General features: G+C 35.4%; 7 protein-coding genes and 1 non-coding gene across 8 annotated transcripts; 3 read left to right on the forward strand and 5 right to left on the reverse strand.

Annotated features, from left to right (window-relative positions):
• Positions 1–209: 209 nt before the first annotated feature.
• Positions 210–1391, forward strand: COG5 (Golgi transport complex subunit COG5; the record flags this gene model as incomplete). The annotated part of the gene is made up of 1 exon (XM_003669619.1): positions 210–1391. The coding sequence occupies one exon, from the start codon at positions 210–212 to the stop codon at positions 1389–1391; it is 1182 nt and encodes a 393-aa protein (XP_003669667.1).
• A 216-nt stretch (positions 1392–1607) lies between these two features.
• Positions 1608–2491, reverse strand: NDAI0D01120 (uncharacterized protein; the record flags this gene model as incomplete). The annotated part of the gene is made up of 2 exons (XM_003669620.1): positions 1608–2364; positions 2475–2491. The coding sequence occupies 2 exons, from the start codon at positions 2489–2491 to the stop codon at positions 1608–1610; spliced, it is 774 nt and encodes a 257-aa protein (XP_003669668.1).
• Positions 2492–3113: 622 nt separating this feature from the next.
• Positions 3114–5867, reverse strand: SFB2 (COPII subunit SFB2; the record flags this gene model as incomplete). The annotated part of the gene is made up of 1 exon (XM_003669621.1): positions 3114–5867. One exon carries the CDS (start codon positions 5865–5867, stop codon positions 3114–3116), a length of 2754 nt encoding a protein of 917 aa, XP_003669669.1.
• Positions 5868–6753: 886 nt separating this feature from the next.
• Positions 6754–7632, forward strand: UBC8 (E2 ubiquitin-conjugating protein UBC8; the record flags this gene model as incomplete). Its single annotated transcript, XM_003669622.1, has 2 exons — positions 6754–6758; positions 6900–7632. The coding sequence occupies 2 exons, from the start codon at positions 6754–6756 to the stop codon at positions 7630–7632; spliced, it is 738 nt and encodes a 245-aa protein (XP_003669670.1).
• Positions 7633–9037: 1405 nt separating this feature from the next.
• GLC3 (1,4-alpha-glucan branching enzyme) lies at positions 9038–11149 on the forward strand (the record flags this gene model as incomplete). Its single annotated transcript, XM_003669623.1, has 1 exon — positions 9038–11149. One exon carries the CDS (start codon positions 9038–9040, stop codon positions 11147–11149), a length of 2112 nt encoding a protein of 703 aa, XP_003669671.1.
• Positions 11150–14489: 3340 nt separating this feature from the next.
• On the reverse strand, positions 14490–14687 carry NDAI0D01160 (uncharacterized protein; the record flags this gene model as incomplete). The annotated part of the gene is made up of 1 exon (XM_003669624.1): positions 14490–14687. The coding sequence occupies one exon, from the start codon at positions 14685–14687 to the stop codon at positions 14490–14492; it is 198 nt and encodes a 65-aa protein (XP_003669672.1).
• Positions 14688–16101: 1414 nt separating this feature from the next.
• On the reverse strand, positions 16102–17130 carry NDAI0D01170 (C2HC-type zinc finger protein; the record flags this gene model as incomplete). The annotated part of the gene is made up of 1 exon (XM_003669625.1): positions 16102–17130. One exon carries the CDS (start codon positions 17128–17130, stop codon positions 16102–16104), a length of 1029 nt encoding a protein of 342 aa, XP_003669673.1.
• A 450-nt stretch (positions 17131–17580) lies between these two features.
• Positions 17581–17653, reverse strand: NDAI0Dtrna7K. Its single transcript has one exon. It is a non-coding gene; the product is annotated as a tRNA-Lys (tRNA).
• Positions 17654–17692: the final 39 nt, after the last annotated feature.

Below are 17692 nucleotides of genomic sequence, written 5' to 3' on the forward strand. Positions count from 1 at the left end.
ATTTTGTTATTTCAACATACCCTAACTGCAAAATGAAGTTTAAATAATTTTTGGTAAATAGTAATAGGTAATGTTTAATAAAAATGGTGAAGTTTTGATGTAAAATTGCAATATATTCTTTCAAGTGTTGGATCAATTGCTCTCTTTCCCCAAAACTTGCAATCCTCTTCCTTCTCTCTTTAATTTTGTATTGGAATATTTTATCTAACATGGAAGAATTAGAAGATTTTGAAGCATTATTAGAGGATTCATTCAATAAGAGACAGTTTGCAAATGATTTATTAAAGGCAACTAATGATGAATCTTCCACAACGACGGAACTTGATATCGAAACTCCAATAAAAAAGTTGAAATACGATTTAGATGAAGTAGATGCCAGGATTGATGATCTCCTTCGTAACAATTCTACTAATATTATAAATCAACTTTATAAAGGTAAATCATCACAAAATATTATCAATAATGAACTGAACGATAGTTTCGGGTACCTTTCTATGTCTTATAAGAGGTTACAAGAAGAAGTCTTGGAACCATACGAGAAAGCTCAAAAACTACAATCCGTCTTAAGTAAAGTTCATCAGACTTCTATCTTATTAAGAGATTCTTTGATTTATATACATATAATTAATGAGATTGAAAATCTTTCAGCAGAAAAATCAACAACCAACACATCTTCAAATAAATTAACCACAGCAAAGGCTATTAAACTAGCAACGTTATATTCACAATTGCAATTAAATCTAAACCAAAATGTGAATTTGAAATCATTACAAGTGATTAAACATCTAGAGGGAACTATTCTCGTGAAAAAGAAAGAACTTTTAGGTTTCATATCATTGGAATTTTCGAAGGAATGCCTTAATAGTTTTAAAATAAAGAAGAATAAAGATATCATAAGTCAATTGGCATATTCTTTATATATAGTATCGCCACAGGATTATGTTTCAACAATTCAAAAATATATCTTATCAAATGTATTGATGGATTCCCAGACTTTAACAAAAACAATTAATTCCATAAAGAACTTTCCAATGGCATTTGAAGATGTTGTAAAGAGAAGCTACGATATTTATTCCTTGGAAGATGCATTACATAATATCAAATTTGAAGATACAAATTTATTGACTGAGTACACAAAGCAAAGGAAACCAAAGTCAAGTACACCGAGAGAATTATATTGGAATAAAATTTCCTCTAATTTTAAAAAAGAGTTTGAAATATCTTACAATAGAGGTGGACCTGTGGGTAAGTCCTTAGCTAAAAATTATGATATGATCGTTTCTACAATAAAGGAGAACATGCCAAAATCTACGGGCAATAATGATTATCATCATAACCTAGATACCATGTTGAAATCTATATCTATTATTACTTCCGAATCCCACAAGTAAACACGAGAAACAAACACTTCTGTTTCGATTTTGTGATCTTGAAGTTTTAGTCCCTTGAATGAGATCAGATCATATACCATATGATGATCAGTAGGCAGTAGATACTCTTCCATGCGTTTACGATATGTAGGAAATTAAAATTACAAGATTTGACATAAATATATAGTCTGTGTATTATTATAACGAGATTTTATAATTTTTTCGTGGGTATCATATTCATTCAGTTCTAAATTTAGGTACAGGTGGTTTCAAGCCAGCGTTTGCTAATGGATTCATTGCTTTCTTTTTATTTTTTTTCCCACCACGTTTATGGAACTGTTTCTTTATCATCTTTCTGATTTCTTTAGCTCTATTTTCCCGTTCCTTTAATCGTTCGGCACCTAACTTCTTCGCTAATCTTTGTTTCTGACTTGGTCTCCGTCTTTTCAAACGCATTTCTCGAAGATCTTCTGCTTCAATTTTATCATTATATTCTTTTAGGTCTATTACTTTACCACGAAATTGTTCAAAACCTTTGTTTGGTCCCATTTCAAATTCCTTCAACAGTGAGTCGTAAGTAATAGCACTCAACTGGAATTTATCAATTTCTTCCTTACTATATGATGCAAAATAATGGCTTTTTGGTCTTTTTTGATTGATAATTTCTGGTGATGGTTCTCTTAAAGAAATTTTCATCAGTCTATTAGTTGATCTTCCTCTTTCTTCATCGTACTCAGTCGTAGATGTTTCAACTCCATCAATTCTAGAGGTAGGTTCAGTTGCCATTGAAAATAATGGGAAAAATTCAAACTCATCCTCATCATTTTGCTGCTGTCCATTATCATCATGGTTATTTTCCTCTACACTATCTGATTTCGTTGATGGTGCAATTTCAACAATCTCTAAATCATCATGGCCTTCTTCGGCTATAAGTTCAGGTTCCACATGTTCAGAAAACATAGTTGAATCATCAAATAGATCCTTCCTTGAAACACTGTATCATAATAAAACATTGATATTGTTGTTTTTCATATAGTTAGTACGTCAATCTCTTAAAAATACATCCAAAAACGTCGGGAGAAAATAAACATTGTTTGTTCATACATTTTTAGACCTGCCATCTTCTATACTAATAGCTTTGAATATATTTGTATTCTTTCTTGTTTCTAACTTCTTCTTCCTTTTAATGATTACGCAATATAGTTAACTATTATCTGTTTAGGTATGTATCTTTTTATCTCATCGCCATATCTGAATCCCAGGCTCTGTTTGTTTGTTTTTCGAACTTTCATTCCAACTATTTAACATAATATCTGATTGTCTACGATATCGCGCAGAGAGTTTTGTTCAAAATGAATCGAAAATTGAGTTCAATTTTTTTTGCGAAAGAGCAAGAACTTCTCTATGAAATATACTGCATTTAAGAAGCAAAATGAGTCTGTACAATGGGTACACAACTACTCGACAACCGGTGGGAAATCTGGTTATTATGTTCTTATCCGGATGGTTAATGAAATAGCTAGTTTTGTTTTGATTTATTCATAATAAACTGGTTTTAACTTAGTATACAATGGTACATAAACATATATAAATATCAATCAGTAAATAACTATTTTTGCGTGCCATAACGAAACCTCATCTCATTTTTGTTCAGAGAGTCAAAGATCTATAGCGAATGGTACGGTAATACAATGTTTCATTTTATTTTCATCACAAATGTACGCTTTTCTTGTCCTTTTTCCTCTATTTATTAAGCTTCCCCTTGATAATTTGTAAGAATTCACGGTAACTTTCATTATTTAAGATCTTATCTTCAACTAATTCACTATTAGCCCATAATCTTAATGTGCTTAATTCCTTTGCACTAACATGAGCAACAGGTTCAGATTGAGATATACCTCTTACGATATACAATTGTTGATAAGTGACAACATCATCATGTTCTCTAACTTTCGAGATGATGTTTCTTACTCTTTCATTGAAAGTGGAAGATGGAACCACTGGTAATTCAGCTTTACCTGTAGGTATTTGGAATATTTCGGGAGTACCAAAGACATCAGATATTAATTCGCTAACTGCATCACCACCCATCCATAAAAATAATTCCTTTGAGTTATCGATTAAGTATAACCCGTATTTGTCAAATGATGCTGAGGAAGCATTGACAGGTTGAGGTAAAACAATTGAACCATTTTCATCAGGTAAACCAACATCATCAGGCATGTCATGTAAAGAATAAACATTTGGATAAATGTTTTTAATTAAGTATTTCAATGGAGCAGTCTCCAAATAGTTTAATGCACCACTTCTATGATCGCTTGGTATAATACTTGCTCTAAACGCAGCATTTTTAGTTAAACAGTGAATCAATAATGGCAACATTCTCAAATTAGAAGATAATCTTAATGGGGATGTACCTGTAACATTAGATGAGACTATTTCTTTCTTGTATGACAATAAAATATCTTGAATAGATCTAGTTAAGAAATCTCTCGCTTCATTCAAACTTGAATTAATAGCTTTTTGAATAGCTTTTTGAGTTAATACTGCAGTAATGGCCAATTGATCAGCAGATGCAAAAATATCAGATATATTATCAGAAGTTGGTAAACATAAAGTGATAACTCTAATTCTACGTTGACCGGTATTCAATGACAACAAAGTTGCTACTTGAATGTAACAATATTCTCCAATGAGGTTTTCATCTAATGTCAATTCAAAAACGTATTCTTGATCTCTTGGTAAAGCTGAAAAGGCACATAAATCACTTGATCTATTGAAGAAATGACCATAAAATTTATCAGTTCTAACACCAGGAGAACCCCTTGCTCTCATTACAGTTTCAGTGGAAAGATCCATAGTAATATGTTTGGAAAATTCTTTTGTAAATTTGGTAACGTCAATCAAATTTGTGGCAATAAATCCAGGATATTGATGAATTTGACCACCCGTGAAACGAGTTAAATTAGATAATGTGGCAATATCCTTATAGTCATCAGAAGCTACAAAGATATCAATAGCAATTTGAAGTTTACTGCAATCCACAGTAAAATTCTTATAGAAGTTATCTTGACAAGATAATAAGGCAGAAGATTCCTTCGGAGTATTTGTTACATTATTTTCTTGTCTTTTTTGTAATGCACCTATACCAATATTAGGTAAAGTGGCAGAAATGACAATAATTTTACCACCAATACCTGAAATCAAATTGTAAGCAGCTTTTAACCCTGGACCCAATGCAAATTTAGTCATTGAATTTGCTTGGAAAATTTCAGGGATTTTATTCAACACTTTTTCTAAATTATTTCTACATAATCTTAATGATGCTACTAATGAATTTGGTCTTGGTAAAAATGGTTCATCTAAATCGCAAATATCCATCATTTCAATTTGATCAGATTCTTCATCATTTGGGACAGCAAAATAATGAATTGCATTATCTACACATAAAATGGAAACTCTTGTCCTACCGTCATGATTTGGTAAATATTCTAAATTATCCAAGATTGATCTCGTTGCTGTTGCTAATAATCCATTTCTAATTGCATTTTGTGAGACATCTAAGATGAAAGTATAGATAGATGGTGGTGGTTGTCTTAAAGTGTATTCCTTTGGAGCTAAATATTCCATGACAGCGTATTTAATTTCATTTCTTTCATAACGGTTCACAAAATTTTCGTTACCCATTGGTTCATCCATTGCCATTGGGATATCATTAGCCAATCTACAAAAATTACATCTCCATCTTCTATTAGCGTCGTTATCGATCTTAACGAATGGGTTCATATAAGAACGACAACGACGACAACGTGATACGATCATATCTTCACTTAATGGAGGTGGGTCAATATTATCTTGTAAATGTTGGTAAGGTCTAATGACGATAGCGAATGGTAATTTCGATTTTTTCAAAAGTGAATTAGTCCTGGGGACAGCATTCAAGGTTGATCTTAAATAGTCTGGTGACGCATTAGCAGCATCAGATGGGACCAAGAAATTAGATGGTTCGACCATAATTGGAGGAGGTGGATATTGTAATTCTTCAATATGAGGTGGTAAAGAAGTCAACAAATCGATTGAAAACAATTGATTCATTGGTTTCTGTGGTTTAGCTTGATTTTGATTCATTCCAACGATATTTGGATTTTGATACTGACCATATTGATCAAGTTGTTGCTGTTGTTGCTGTTGTTGTTGATAGTAAGCACTTGGATCCATGGCGTTATTATTTAATTGTAAATTAGCCATTGAATAAGCAGTTTGATCCAATTGTTGGTTTAATTGTTGCTGGGCAGGAGTAAACATTTGACTAGGAACTGCCATTCCAGGTTGCATTTGTTGCGGTTGTTGTGATGCTTGTTGTGGTGATAACGGTTGTGATTGTTGTTGCATATTCATAGCAACATTCCCAGCTTGTGGATAGAATGCATTAGGGTCCATAGGCTGCTGACCCATTTGCAATTGAGCTTGTGGGTAGACACGTTTCTTATGAGACATGTTGCTAGATCTGTATTCGTGTTATATGATTTTGGTTTTTCCTTTCGCTCTAAATCAGTGGGGAAGTGAGCTTAGCAATTGCAATTTATCAATCAAAGTATCTATGTTGACCAATTGTTCAAAATGTTCCAAAAGATAGAGTTCCTTTACTCCGGCTTACCTTACCTTCTCTTTTCTTCTCTTCAACTACCAACTGTTGTTTCGTACACCTTAACTATGGCGAACTGTATACAATAAGTTTGCCACCTGTCTCTTATTTTGACAATTGAAGATTTAACGTTAAGGTATCGTACTATGCCAACTGAAAGACAACAACACCACTAACGACGTTCGTAGGAAGCCGAAGGGGATTTCCAAAATCCGAGTGTGGGTCACGGGTGTCTGTTTACCCGGCTAACAAAAGAACAAATTAGGGCATTTAAGAGGGCATGAACATATTTCTTTAACTTAACCCTATATTATTGTTAGAAAGCCGTGAGCGGGGGTTGTTGCCCTAACAGTCCTCCGAACGTCTTTTCTTTCTTTTTAGCCATAGACCAAACGGCACGCACGAACATCCGTACCGAACGTACATACATTTTATATTGAATTGAATTATGGGTAAAAAAACGTTGGATATAGCTATTATAACTAACATGACCCCACAGTTACTTACTATTACTTACTATTTCAGAAGAAGATGGTGAATGGAATACGTAGAACATAACACTAGGACTAACATTAGGTGAAATTAGACGAATATCTATCTATACTTAAACAGAATAAAACCTCGCCGAAGAGTTATCGTCCTTAATTTTTGATTACCTAAGAAAACGATAATTATACAGAGAAACAGTACTTTTTGAAGAAACAACAAAGAAAATCTTTAAACAGATCAATAGAAGCCATGAAGTATGTTACAAAAATTTTGTTTGTTTTACCTTATCTTTACGTTTTAATATGGTCTTTTGACTATAAAAAAACTTGGTAAGCGATAAATGTTCCTATGATACTAACTTCTTCTTTTTTTTTTGGTAATACTACTAATACTAGCAATATTAATAGTCGTAATAGCAATAGTAGTAACAATAGTAGTGGTGGTGGTACTAACTCTAAAAGAAGGATTGAAACAGATGTTATGAAACTACTAATGAGTGATCATGATGTAGAATTAGTGAATGATAATATGCAAGAATTTTATATTAAATTTTGTGGACCAAAGGATACACCGTATGAAAATGGTGTTTGGAGATTACATGTAGAATTACCTGATAATTATCCATATAAATCTCCAAGTATTGGATTTGTTAATAAAATTTTCCATCCAAATATTGATATTGCATCAGGTTCCATTTGTTTAGATGTAATTAATTCTACTTGGTCCCCATTATACGATTTACTTAATATCGTAGAATGGATGATACCTGGGTTATTAAAGGAACCTAATGGGAGTGATCCACTGAATAATGAAGCTGCAACTTTGGAGTTAAAGGATAAAAAACTTTACGAGGAAAGAATTAAAGAATATATTGCAAAATATGCGACTGAGGATAGATATATACAAACGTTTGGTGCTGGTACCGATGATTCAAGTGGTGAGGATGATGATCCGCTTGATGGTTTCCAAAAGGAAGATGAAGACGAAGAAGAAGAAGAAGATATTGATAAGGGATTTGCAGGAGAATCTGGGGATGATTTTGGAAAAGGAAACAAGAATAAAGACGAAACGGATGGTAGCAGTGAGGAATTAAGTGATATAGAAGTAAGTGAAGAAGAGGAAGCTTGAAGAATACGGGATCATAAAAAATAAAAAATAAAAAATAAAAAATAAAAAATAAAAATTAAACAATGAAGAAAAGCAAGGAACAAAAGGAAACAAAGACTAAAGTTACTAACGTAATTTCTCCAATAAACACCGTACTGATATATTCATTCAACAAATTCGTATACTCTCCTACTCCTACTCCACGCATCCTTCTTTTAAAGACAATAAAAAATCAAAGAAACAAATACCTACCACCGATAATCATATATATATATATTTATATATTTAACGTTATACTTTTTATTTATTTTTAAGAATAAGTAGTCGAATTAATGACCTAAGGAATAGTCTATTTAAAGGATTCGTGAGGAAGGATGTGTTGCTTGCGTTAGAATTATGTAGGACAATTACATAGGGTCTAGCAACTTGATAGCAACAGTTCAAGCAGTCCGATTTTTTGATACATGCGTAACTTGAGGGACCTTCCTTCCTTCCGTTTGTTTCCTGAAGGGGAAGGGGGACATATTTAGCCGCCGAGGATACATACAATGTTCCGGGAAAAGGGTTGGGTGTTGTCCCGGATTATGCAACCGTTTCCAAAATATTTTATTTTAAGGGGCGGCCAGCAGAAGCGGGGAAGAAAGGAAGGGAGAGAGGCAGAGAGAGAGAGAGGCAAAGGAACCGACAAGAGAAACAGCGGAAACAGAAGCAGCAACAACAACAACAACAACAACAACGAAAAAGGTGGGGGAAAGGACAACTGGAAGGTGCTTTGCTTTGGTTTTGCTTTGCTTTGCTCTGCAGACTTCTGAAAGATTAGTTCCGGTCTCGTCTGGTCTCGTCAGGCAGCCAGTCATACGTACGTACGTACGTACGTACATACGTGTACGTGTAAGTGTATATATGTGTATGTGTATGCGTGTTCCTGAAATAAGAACATAATGTAATATAATGTAATGTAATATTCCATATTCTATATGCCATATGCTACGAATAATATAATATGCGCCGATTTTATCTCCCACCCCCTCCCCTTCCCTCCCTCACCGTGCAACGTTACCTACGCCTTCACAAATTACACCACACCATGTACGTCGAGTACGTCGCAACTTAGCACGTACGTAACGTGTAAGCACAACAGCAACAAGCAATAATCTTTTCAACAAATATGTTGACAGAATCTTGAAATGTCTTGTTCTGACCCTTGCCGGTTGTTTCTCCTACGGGAGACAAATATATAAAAGGGATAAGGTATTTGTACAGATAATTCATTCTATATCTCTCTCTCTCTAGTTTCCCAGTTTCCAATTTCTTCCCTTCTTTTCCCTTTTCCTCAGAACATATAAGTCTATATCCCGTTAAGTTGCTGGCCCTTAATCCGAGAACAGTGAATATAACAAGTAAAAAAAAATCTATCCAATACAAGATGATGGAAATCCCTGAAAACGTTAAAGGTGCTGTCGAGTTTGATCCTTATCTAAAACCATACGCTCAAGTCTTAAGTGAAAGACGTTATCTAGCTGATAAATGGGCTTATGAAATTACCCATGCTACCCCTGACGGCTCCTACCAATCTTTAGCTAAGTTTTCAAGAGATTCTTATAAATCGTATGGTCTACATGCTAATCCACAAACAAAAGAGATCTCTTATAAAGAATGGGCTCCAAATGCTAAACGTGCCTTCTTAGTAGGTGAATTCAATAATTGGGATGGATCCAATCATGAATTGAAAAATAAAGATGAATTCGGTAATTTTTACATTACAATCCCTCCTTTATCTAATGGTGATTACGCAATCCCACATGATTCTAAAATTAAAGTCAAATTCCAATTAGAAGATGGTTCTGAAATCTATCGTTTACCTGCATGGATTACAAGAGCCACTCAACCAACAAAGGAAACTGCAAAGCAATTTGGACCAACTTATGAAGGTAGATTCTGGAATCCAACTGAACCATACCAATTCCAAAATAACAGACCCGTCTTCAATGAATCTCACGATTCTTTAAGAATTTATGAAGCTCATGTTGGTATCTCATCTCCAGAACCAAAAGTTACTACTTATAAAGAATTCACTCAAAATATTTTACCAAGAATTAAAAAATTAGGTTACGATGCAATTCAATTAATGGCTATCATGGAACACGCCTATTACGCTTCATTCGGTTATCAAGTAACAAATTTCTTCGCTCCAAGTTCTCGTTATGGTACTCCAGAAGATTTAAAAGAATTAATCGATACTGCTCATGGAATGGGTATCTTAGTATTATTAGATGTAGTTCATAGTCACGCTTCCAAAAACGTGGAAGATGGTCTTAATAACTTCGATGGTTCTGATCATCAATATTTTCATTCATTGTCCTCTGGTAGAGGTGAACATCCTTTATGGGATTCAAGACTTTTCAATTACGGAAATTTTGAAGTTCAAAGATTCTTATTATCAAATTTAACTTACTATATCGATGTTTATCAATTCGATGGATTTAGATTTGACGGTGTTACTTCAATGTTATATTTACATCATGGTGTTGGTGAAGGTGGTGCTTTCTCCGGTGATTACAATGAATATTTATCAAAGGAACGTTCAGGCGTCGACCATGAAGCCTTGGCTTACTTAATGTTGGCTAATGATTTAGTTCATGAATTACTACCTGAATCTGCAGTCACCGTCGCAGAAGATGTCTCTGGTTATCCAACCTTATGTTTACCACGTAACATTGGTGGCGTCGGTTTCGATTATAGATTAGCTATGGCTTTACCAGATATGTGGATTAAACTCTTAAAGGAAAAAAGTGATGATCAATGGGATATGGGCCATATCGTTCATACTTTGACTAATAGACGTTACGGTGAAAAAGTTGTGGCTTATTGTGAATCTCATGATCAAGCTTTAGTGGGTGATAAAACTCTAGCCTTTTGGTTAATGGATGCTGAAATGTATACCGGTATGACTGTGCTAAAGGAACCTTCTTTAGTTATCGATCGTGGTATCGCACTTCATAAAATGATTAGATTAATTACTCATTCATTGGGTGGTGAAGCATATTTGAATTTTGAAGGTAATGAATTCGGGCATCCAGAATGGCTAGATTTCCCAAATGTTAATAATAATGATAGTTATCATTATGCTCGTAGACAATTTAATTTGGTAGATGATCACTTATTACGCTATCAACATTTGAATAACTTCGATAGCACTATGCAACATACTGAAATGAAATATCAATGGTTGAATACTCCACAAGCATACGTGTCTTTAAAACATGAAGTAGATAAAGTTATTGCCTTTGAACGTAATGGGAAATTATTCATTTTCAATTTCCATCCAACAAACAGTTTCAGTGATTATAGAATTGGTGTCGAACAAGCTGGATCTTATCGTATCATTTTAAACACTGACAGACAGGAATTTGGTGGTCAAAATAGAATTGATGAAAATGCAAGATTTTTCACAACTGACTTAGAATGGAATAATAGAAAGAATTTCATTCAAGTTTACATTCCATGCAGAACTGCAATTATCTTGGCTTTAGAATAAGCTAATTCCAGGAAAAAAAAAAAAAAAATATTTTACTCAATTAATTGATTTAATTGAAATATATTCTACATTAAATAAAATACTATGATAAATAAAAAGTATATTATAGATAAAATATAGATTTAATACACACATAAAATTTTTCTTCTAACATACGTAGAAACCAATAGGAATTTAAAGGATACAGTACTTACAGCAAATCCTATTCGTACCTTCCAGTTGATGTAATGAGTTCCATGGATGGGTTTATCAAGTTGAGGTAATTTAGGGCAGTCAGGATTATTATTCGATTATTCGATAACTTCATAAAAATTGAAAGTTTAAAGAAAATATAATGTTTAACTCCATCCTTTGGGGATTTTTACCTAATGGAGGAAGAGAAATAAAGAAAAAAGAGAATACGTTAGTTGTGTGCCATTTACTTAGTTCCCAGCAAATTCTGTGATATATTTTTAAGACAGCACTTGATGAACGACACACACTACTGGATCTTTCGGGTTTGCACTCGAATAAATCTCAAAGTTTATCTCCTTTAATATCAATTTAAATGAATAAATAACCAACCAATAAATAACTATACATATTGGTTTAGAACAGTTAATCTTATGTTATATTGTAATATAAGAGGAATTATACCGTGACGCAAAGTGTTCTAAGTTAATAGTATATTCATTACTTGATTATTTTCTTATTTAAACATATTTAAAAGAAGAGGAACGTTTAGGTATATCCTCTAAAAGTTCCTCTTGTTATATATCCATGAATTATTCATATCCATTGCTCTCGACTGCCTCTTCCGTCACGTCCCCTACACTAATAACCCGTACGAAAACTTTTCATCTCTTTTCTTTTCTTCTCGTTCTTCTACTGTTTCGGGTGGGTGTATAATATTTTATTCTGTCACCCATTCTTTATCCACTTGTGTCATGCAACGCCTCTGTCGTCTATTCAGACCACAACCCAAGCATCTTCTCTTGTGTGTCGTTTCTTATTATCGGTCATAAAAATATATCACATTCGATCAACCTTTAAAAATCAAAATTCTTCTGAATTTAAGAGCATCTTCTTGATCCATGGTTTATTGCTGTTGTATTTATCCACCAGTCTTTTCAAACTCGTTTCTGTGAGTAATCCCCGTAGTTCAGCTCCATTTATTTTGATAAAATCAAGTTCTGATTTTCCATCTAGTAAGATCGTGAATTCTTCCTCTCCATTCTTTTGTGATCTATCAATGATCCTACTTATCTGTTGTGGGTCTTGTTTTAGTTCATCCAACGTAGCTTCCGGAACCAAATTGTAATCGATTGCAAAAGGGTGGAACTTCTTCACTGCTCTATAGTTGAATACATTATGTTTCTTTCTAGTTGTTAGTCCTCCACGTTTAACTTCAACGTTTGTGTCACCAATCAACCTTGTAATTGTAAAAGGACCAAACCATTTATGATTAAACTTCGTGTGGGACGATTGTGGTGCATATGCGTCCCTGTGGATTAATATCTGATCTCCAACCTTATATGTGGATGGTCCTGGTGTCTCACATTGTAATACCGAGATTGCTTCTCTTGTGCATCCCCTACCATATCCTGCCACACCACTAATTGTGCCTGCATGTCTTGCATGAAGCGGTCCATACCAGCTACAGCCATTCCACCTTCCGAGGTCTTGGACTTAAATTCATTCTTGGACGGTCCCAAATAGGATTAAACATACCCGTGAATCTTGGTTCATATCCCACGTAATGCCATAAATGATGACACCTTCAAACAGGACCTGTATTGATTCCTTTTGATGGTACAAAGAAAGTAAGAGTCACCACTGATGCAAGTAACGAAGCTGTGGGTGCTACTTTGGAACTGGTCGATGAATCTGACCAAGTTATTGGTGTTGTTGCCTACATGAGTCATAAGTTAAGCAATTATGAACTCAATTGGCCAGTAAGAGACAAGGAGTTTTATGCAATCAAGCATGCGGTACAAGTCTGGAAACATTATTTAAAAGGTAGAACCTTCGAATTGAACTCCGATCACAAATCTCTACAAACAGTTCTCCGCAGTACAGACCATAATGACCGTATTCAACGTTGGGTTAGTTTTCGATCTAATTATGATTTCACTCTCAAATATATTCCAGGTGAAACAAACATGCTGATGGGCTGTCGTATTCAGATGAATAACGTTCGGTATTTAGTGCAAGGTTTCCAATTGCTGAACCCGGTGAATTTGAGAAGGAATATGAACAGGACAATTTCTGCAAACAGATTATACCCATATTACAAGGTGCATCAGAATGCCCTAAAGAACTCAAGACGATCATTAAACGATATAAATTAGTGAAAGGTCTGCTGTACTACGGTATTTGTGAACGTAATGCGACTAGGTTATACAAACCTAGGGTGCTTTACGATTTGAGTTATTAAGATTATGCCATGGTTCACCCGCTACTGCCCACCAAGGTATTTCTAGGACATATGCTATATGTTGAAAGAAGAAGTAATTAAGACGTAGTATCTGTATATACTAACTAGTGGTAAGATACTATTCTCAATATGGACATTTACTATTATGTGGCTACGGGAAGAAAATAGAATTTTAGTGAAACCTGTCAAACAAGAAAAATTAGAATGATATTTTTAAAGTACACTTCATATATTATAATATATTTATATATACTTTATAGAATGATATAAAAAGAAGTAAGCAATAACAACTTTAACTTATTGTACAAAATATATTACAACATTAACTAATAGTCTATCTTAATTATGTCTGCTCATTATTTTTGGCCAGAATTACTACATGATATTACAGGTTACGTTAAACGTTGCGAAGCATGTCAAAAATCAAAGAATTCACATGGGTTACCGGTTAGCATGTTCCATCCATTACAGGTACCATCTAGACGGTTTGAAGCGGTTAACATTGATTTCGTATCCGGGTTTAATGCTGATAGGGGTTACGATCAGATTATGGTTGTGACTGACAGATTGACTAAATAGGCCATCTTTTGCCCTTTGAAGAAGTCGGTTTCTGCAAGGGAGATTGCGGAGACGTTACTGGAACAAGTTGTGTTACAGTATGGGGTACCTACGTTCTTAGTGACCGATAGAGATGTTAAATTTGTGAATGCTATTTGGGAGCACTTTGCACAGAGGTTAGGTATGAATTTGAAATTTGGTACACCATATAATCCACAGACCGATGGACAGGTGGAGAGGTTGAATAAGACGATGGTAGAGATCATTAGATCGTATTTGATGGATGCTAAGGCTTGGGTCAATTATTTACAGTTGGCTGCTTTTGCTTATAATACAACACCACATGCATCATAATCAGCTTTTTCTTTAGTTCTTGGAAAGCAACCTGTTGATCTCGTAACCATTCCGATTTTCCAGCAATAACTTGTGAATAAGTCGAGCAATCGCACTAAAATCCTTCACAAACCGTCTATAAGAGCCTGCCAAACCAATAAATCTTCTAGCATCTTGAGCAGTCCTTGGTATAGGCCATTTTACCATTGCGTTAATCTTCGCTGGATCCATTTTGATACCTTGTCTATCGACAATATGTCCCAAAAAATGTAAACGTTCTTTCAAAAATGAACATTTGGACTCTTTAACAGCAAGATGGTTATCTCTTAGAGCAGGTAGTACTAACCTCACATGTCTCTGGTGTTCTTCTTTCGTAGTTGAGTATACCAATATGCCATCTAAATAAACCAACGCAAATTTACCGATGAATCTCTTAAAATAAATTCATAATCATTTGAAACGTTGATGGGGCATTCGTTAGCTCGAATGGCATCACATTTCAAGCAAATTGACCTTGATGGGTTACAAAAGCAGTGTTAAAGCGGTCTTTAGTCACCACTGGGATCTGATGATAATCAGAGATTAAATCTAAAGAGGAAAACCATTTAGCACCTTTAAGGTCATTGAATAAGTCATCGATTAATGGTAATGGAAAACCACTCTTCACAGTGTTGGTGTTTAATTTCTTCCTAAATTCCACACAGAAACGAGGGGATCCATCCTTCTTCTTCACGAACAGTACCGGCGCCATATGGGGCGACGTGGTAGGAAATATTTGCCCGTTCACAATTAACTCTTCTAGTTGCTTCTCAAGTTCAGCCTTTTCTTCATCCGACATCCTACATGCACGGCTAAAAGTAGGGGAGAACTACCTGAATCGATATCAATAGTATGTTGAATTGTCCCATTATACACTGCTCTAGCAGGCAGCTTATCACATATAAGGTCTGGATACTCCTTCTTCAGAGTCAGGACATCCTTTCCTTCAGCTTCAACAATCGTTGTTTCATTAATCCTTGTAACCGGTCTAATGAATAACATACAGCACTCAACAGGTTCCTTCACTTGTCGCAAAATTTTGTTGCCGCCCCCCGAAGTAACCACGCAAATTTTACTTTGCGCACTTTCTTTCAAGGAAACAGTTGGATCAAATCTCAAGAATGGATTCCTATTTCCTAACTTTAACTCAGTAGTTGTATACCCGCTATTCAAAGATACTCTATTTCCATTCGAACCACCCGTTGATAATGATTCAGACAACCATTTCAAAGCAATGTCAGGGTTCCGATTAATAAACGGCATTCCCACGATAACAGGTTCCCTCATATCCCTGGATACCAAGAAAGTACCAGTAACCTGTTTACCATAAACTACAAAGCTTAACTCAACTTGTTCAGAAATATCTTCCGTACCACCAGAATCCATACCACAAAGGTTTTAGATGTATCTTCTCTTTCGAGACCTAATTCCTTCAGCAGTCCATACTCAATCATATTGCTTTGAGTACCACAATCTAATAACATATGAACATCCTTGTCCTTCACTCTTAAAGTCTTAGTTGGAAGATCACATACCAACTGAACACTATCTAACCGACCATGTTTCACCCACTGAGCAGTCACCAAGGAGATTTGGGATGACTTCCCTAGTTTTTTGACTTGGATGGACATTTGGCAGCAAAGTGACCAGTCTCGTTACAACGATAGCAACGACTCTTAGCAGTCATGTTTGGCGTGATCCTGTTAGCCAACGGGTTGATCTTCCTCTTCTTACCGACACGAGCATGGAACGAGTCATCAGATGACTCTCTCTTCAACTTAAAACTTAAGTTCGTAGCAATCTGTTGACATTCGTCTAACGTCTTAGACAAATCTCCGATTTCACCTAACAGTTGAGCAGCATTGGTTTCCCCAAGCCCCATTAAGTAAAAGAATGGATCCAAAACTTCTGGAGAATAGAAGTTGGCAGGTAATGACGACTTCAACCTATTAAAACGACGGTTGTAGTCTTCCACATCCCCTCCGAACCTAATAGACGTAATAGCCTTCGCCGATTTCCAGTAGGGAGAGTTGGTCGATGCGGACATCATCACCTTCTTGAAATCATCCAATGATTTCAACTCGTCCTTGTGTCTTAAGAACAGCTCTAGTGCACGATCAACCAAGGTACGACGGGCAAGGTCTAGCATGGTAGCATCATCAAGGCCCTTTGGATCAATATCCATGGCCACATTCCTGAGCCTTGCCACCCATTCAACCCAATCCTTTTCCGGGTCATAAAAGTTCTTTCCATCGAACTTCGCAACGGTACTAGCCGCCTTATGTAGCTTACTTGACAATGACGTCTCCGCAAGTTGAGTTTGCGATTTAGCGCCTTCAATAGCAGTCTTGATCAGAGATTGCATTAAAGTTTGAAGCGCTGGATTGTGTAATGAGACCATCACGTCTTGGGAGACAGAAGAAGTAGTAGTGGTACTGGGTTCGATAGTGGAGTTAACAGAACGAGTAATAACCTTTGAACCAACATGTTCTTCACCACCCACAGTAGCAGCTGCAGTATCCGTACCGTCATCCATTGAAATATTCCCATCAGTGTCATTAGTGACAGAAGTTTTAGAGTAGGTTTCGCCATTCTTGGCAGTGGAAGCGTCTTGTTTTTGAGTAATAGCAGCCATTTTTGCAAAAATTGTTTCTTGTTTTGAGCGCCACCAAATGTAATATAAGAGGAATTATACCGTGACGCAAAGTGTTCTAAGTTAATAATATACCTATTACTTGATTTTTTCTTATTTAAACATATTTAAAAGAAGAGGAACGTTTAGGTATATCCTCTAAAAGTTCCTCTTGTTATATATCTATGAGTTATTCATTTCCGTTGCTCTCGACCGGTTCTTCCATTACACGTACACTAATAACCGTACGAAAACTTTTCATCTCTTTTCTTTTTTTCTCGTTCTTCTAATGTTTCGGCTGGGTGTATAATATTTTATTCTGTCTCTCATGGTTTATCCACTTGTGTAATGCAACGCCTCTGGCCCCCGTCATCTCAAAACCCAAGCATCCCCAATTGTGTGCCGTTTCTTATTTTCGGTCATAAAAATATATCAGACTGATACAAAAAGAAAAGCCCTGTAGGGGGCTCGAACCCCTAACCTTGTGATTAAGAGTCACACGCGCTACCGATTGCGCCAACAAGGCTTTCTTATTTTTTGTTGTATTGAGGGCTCGGATCAGTGC

Source organism: Naumovozyma dairenensis, chromosome 4, assembly GCF_000227115.2.
Source record: "Naumovozyma dairenensis CBS 421 chromosome 4, complete genome".
In the NCBI taxonomy this organism is placed as follows: Eukaryota; Fungi; Ascomycota; class Saccharomycetes; order Saccharomycetales; family Saccharomycetaceae; genus Naumovozyma; species Naumovozyma dairenensis.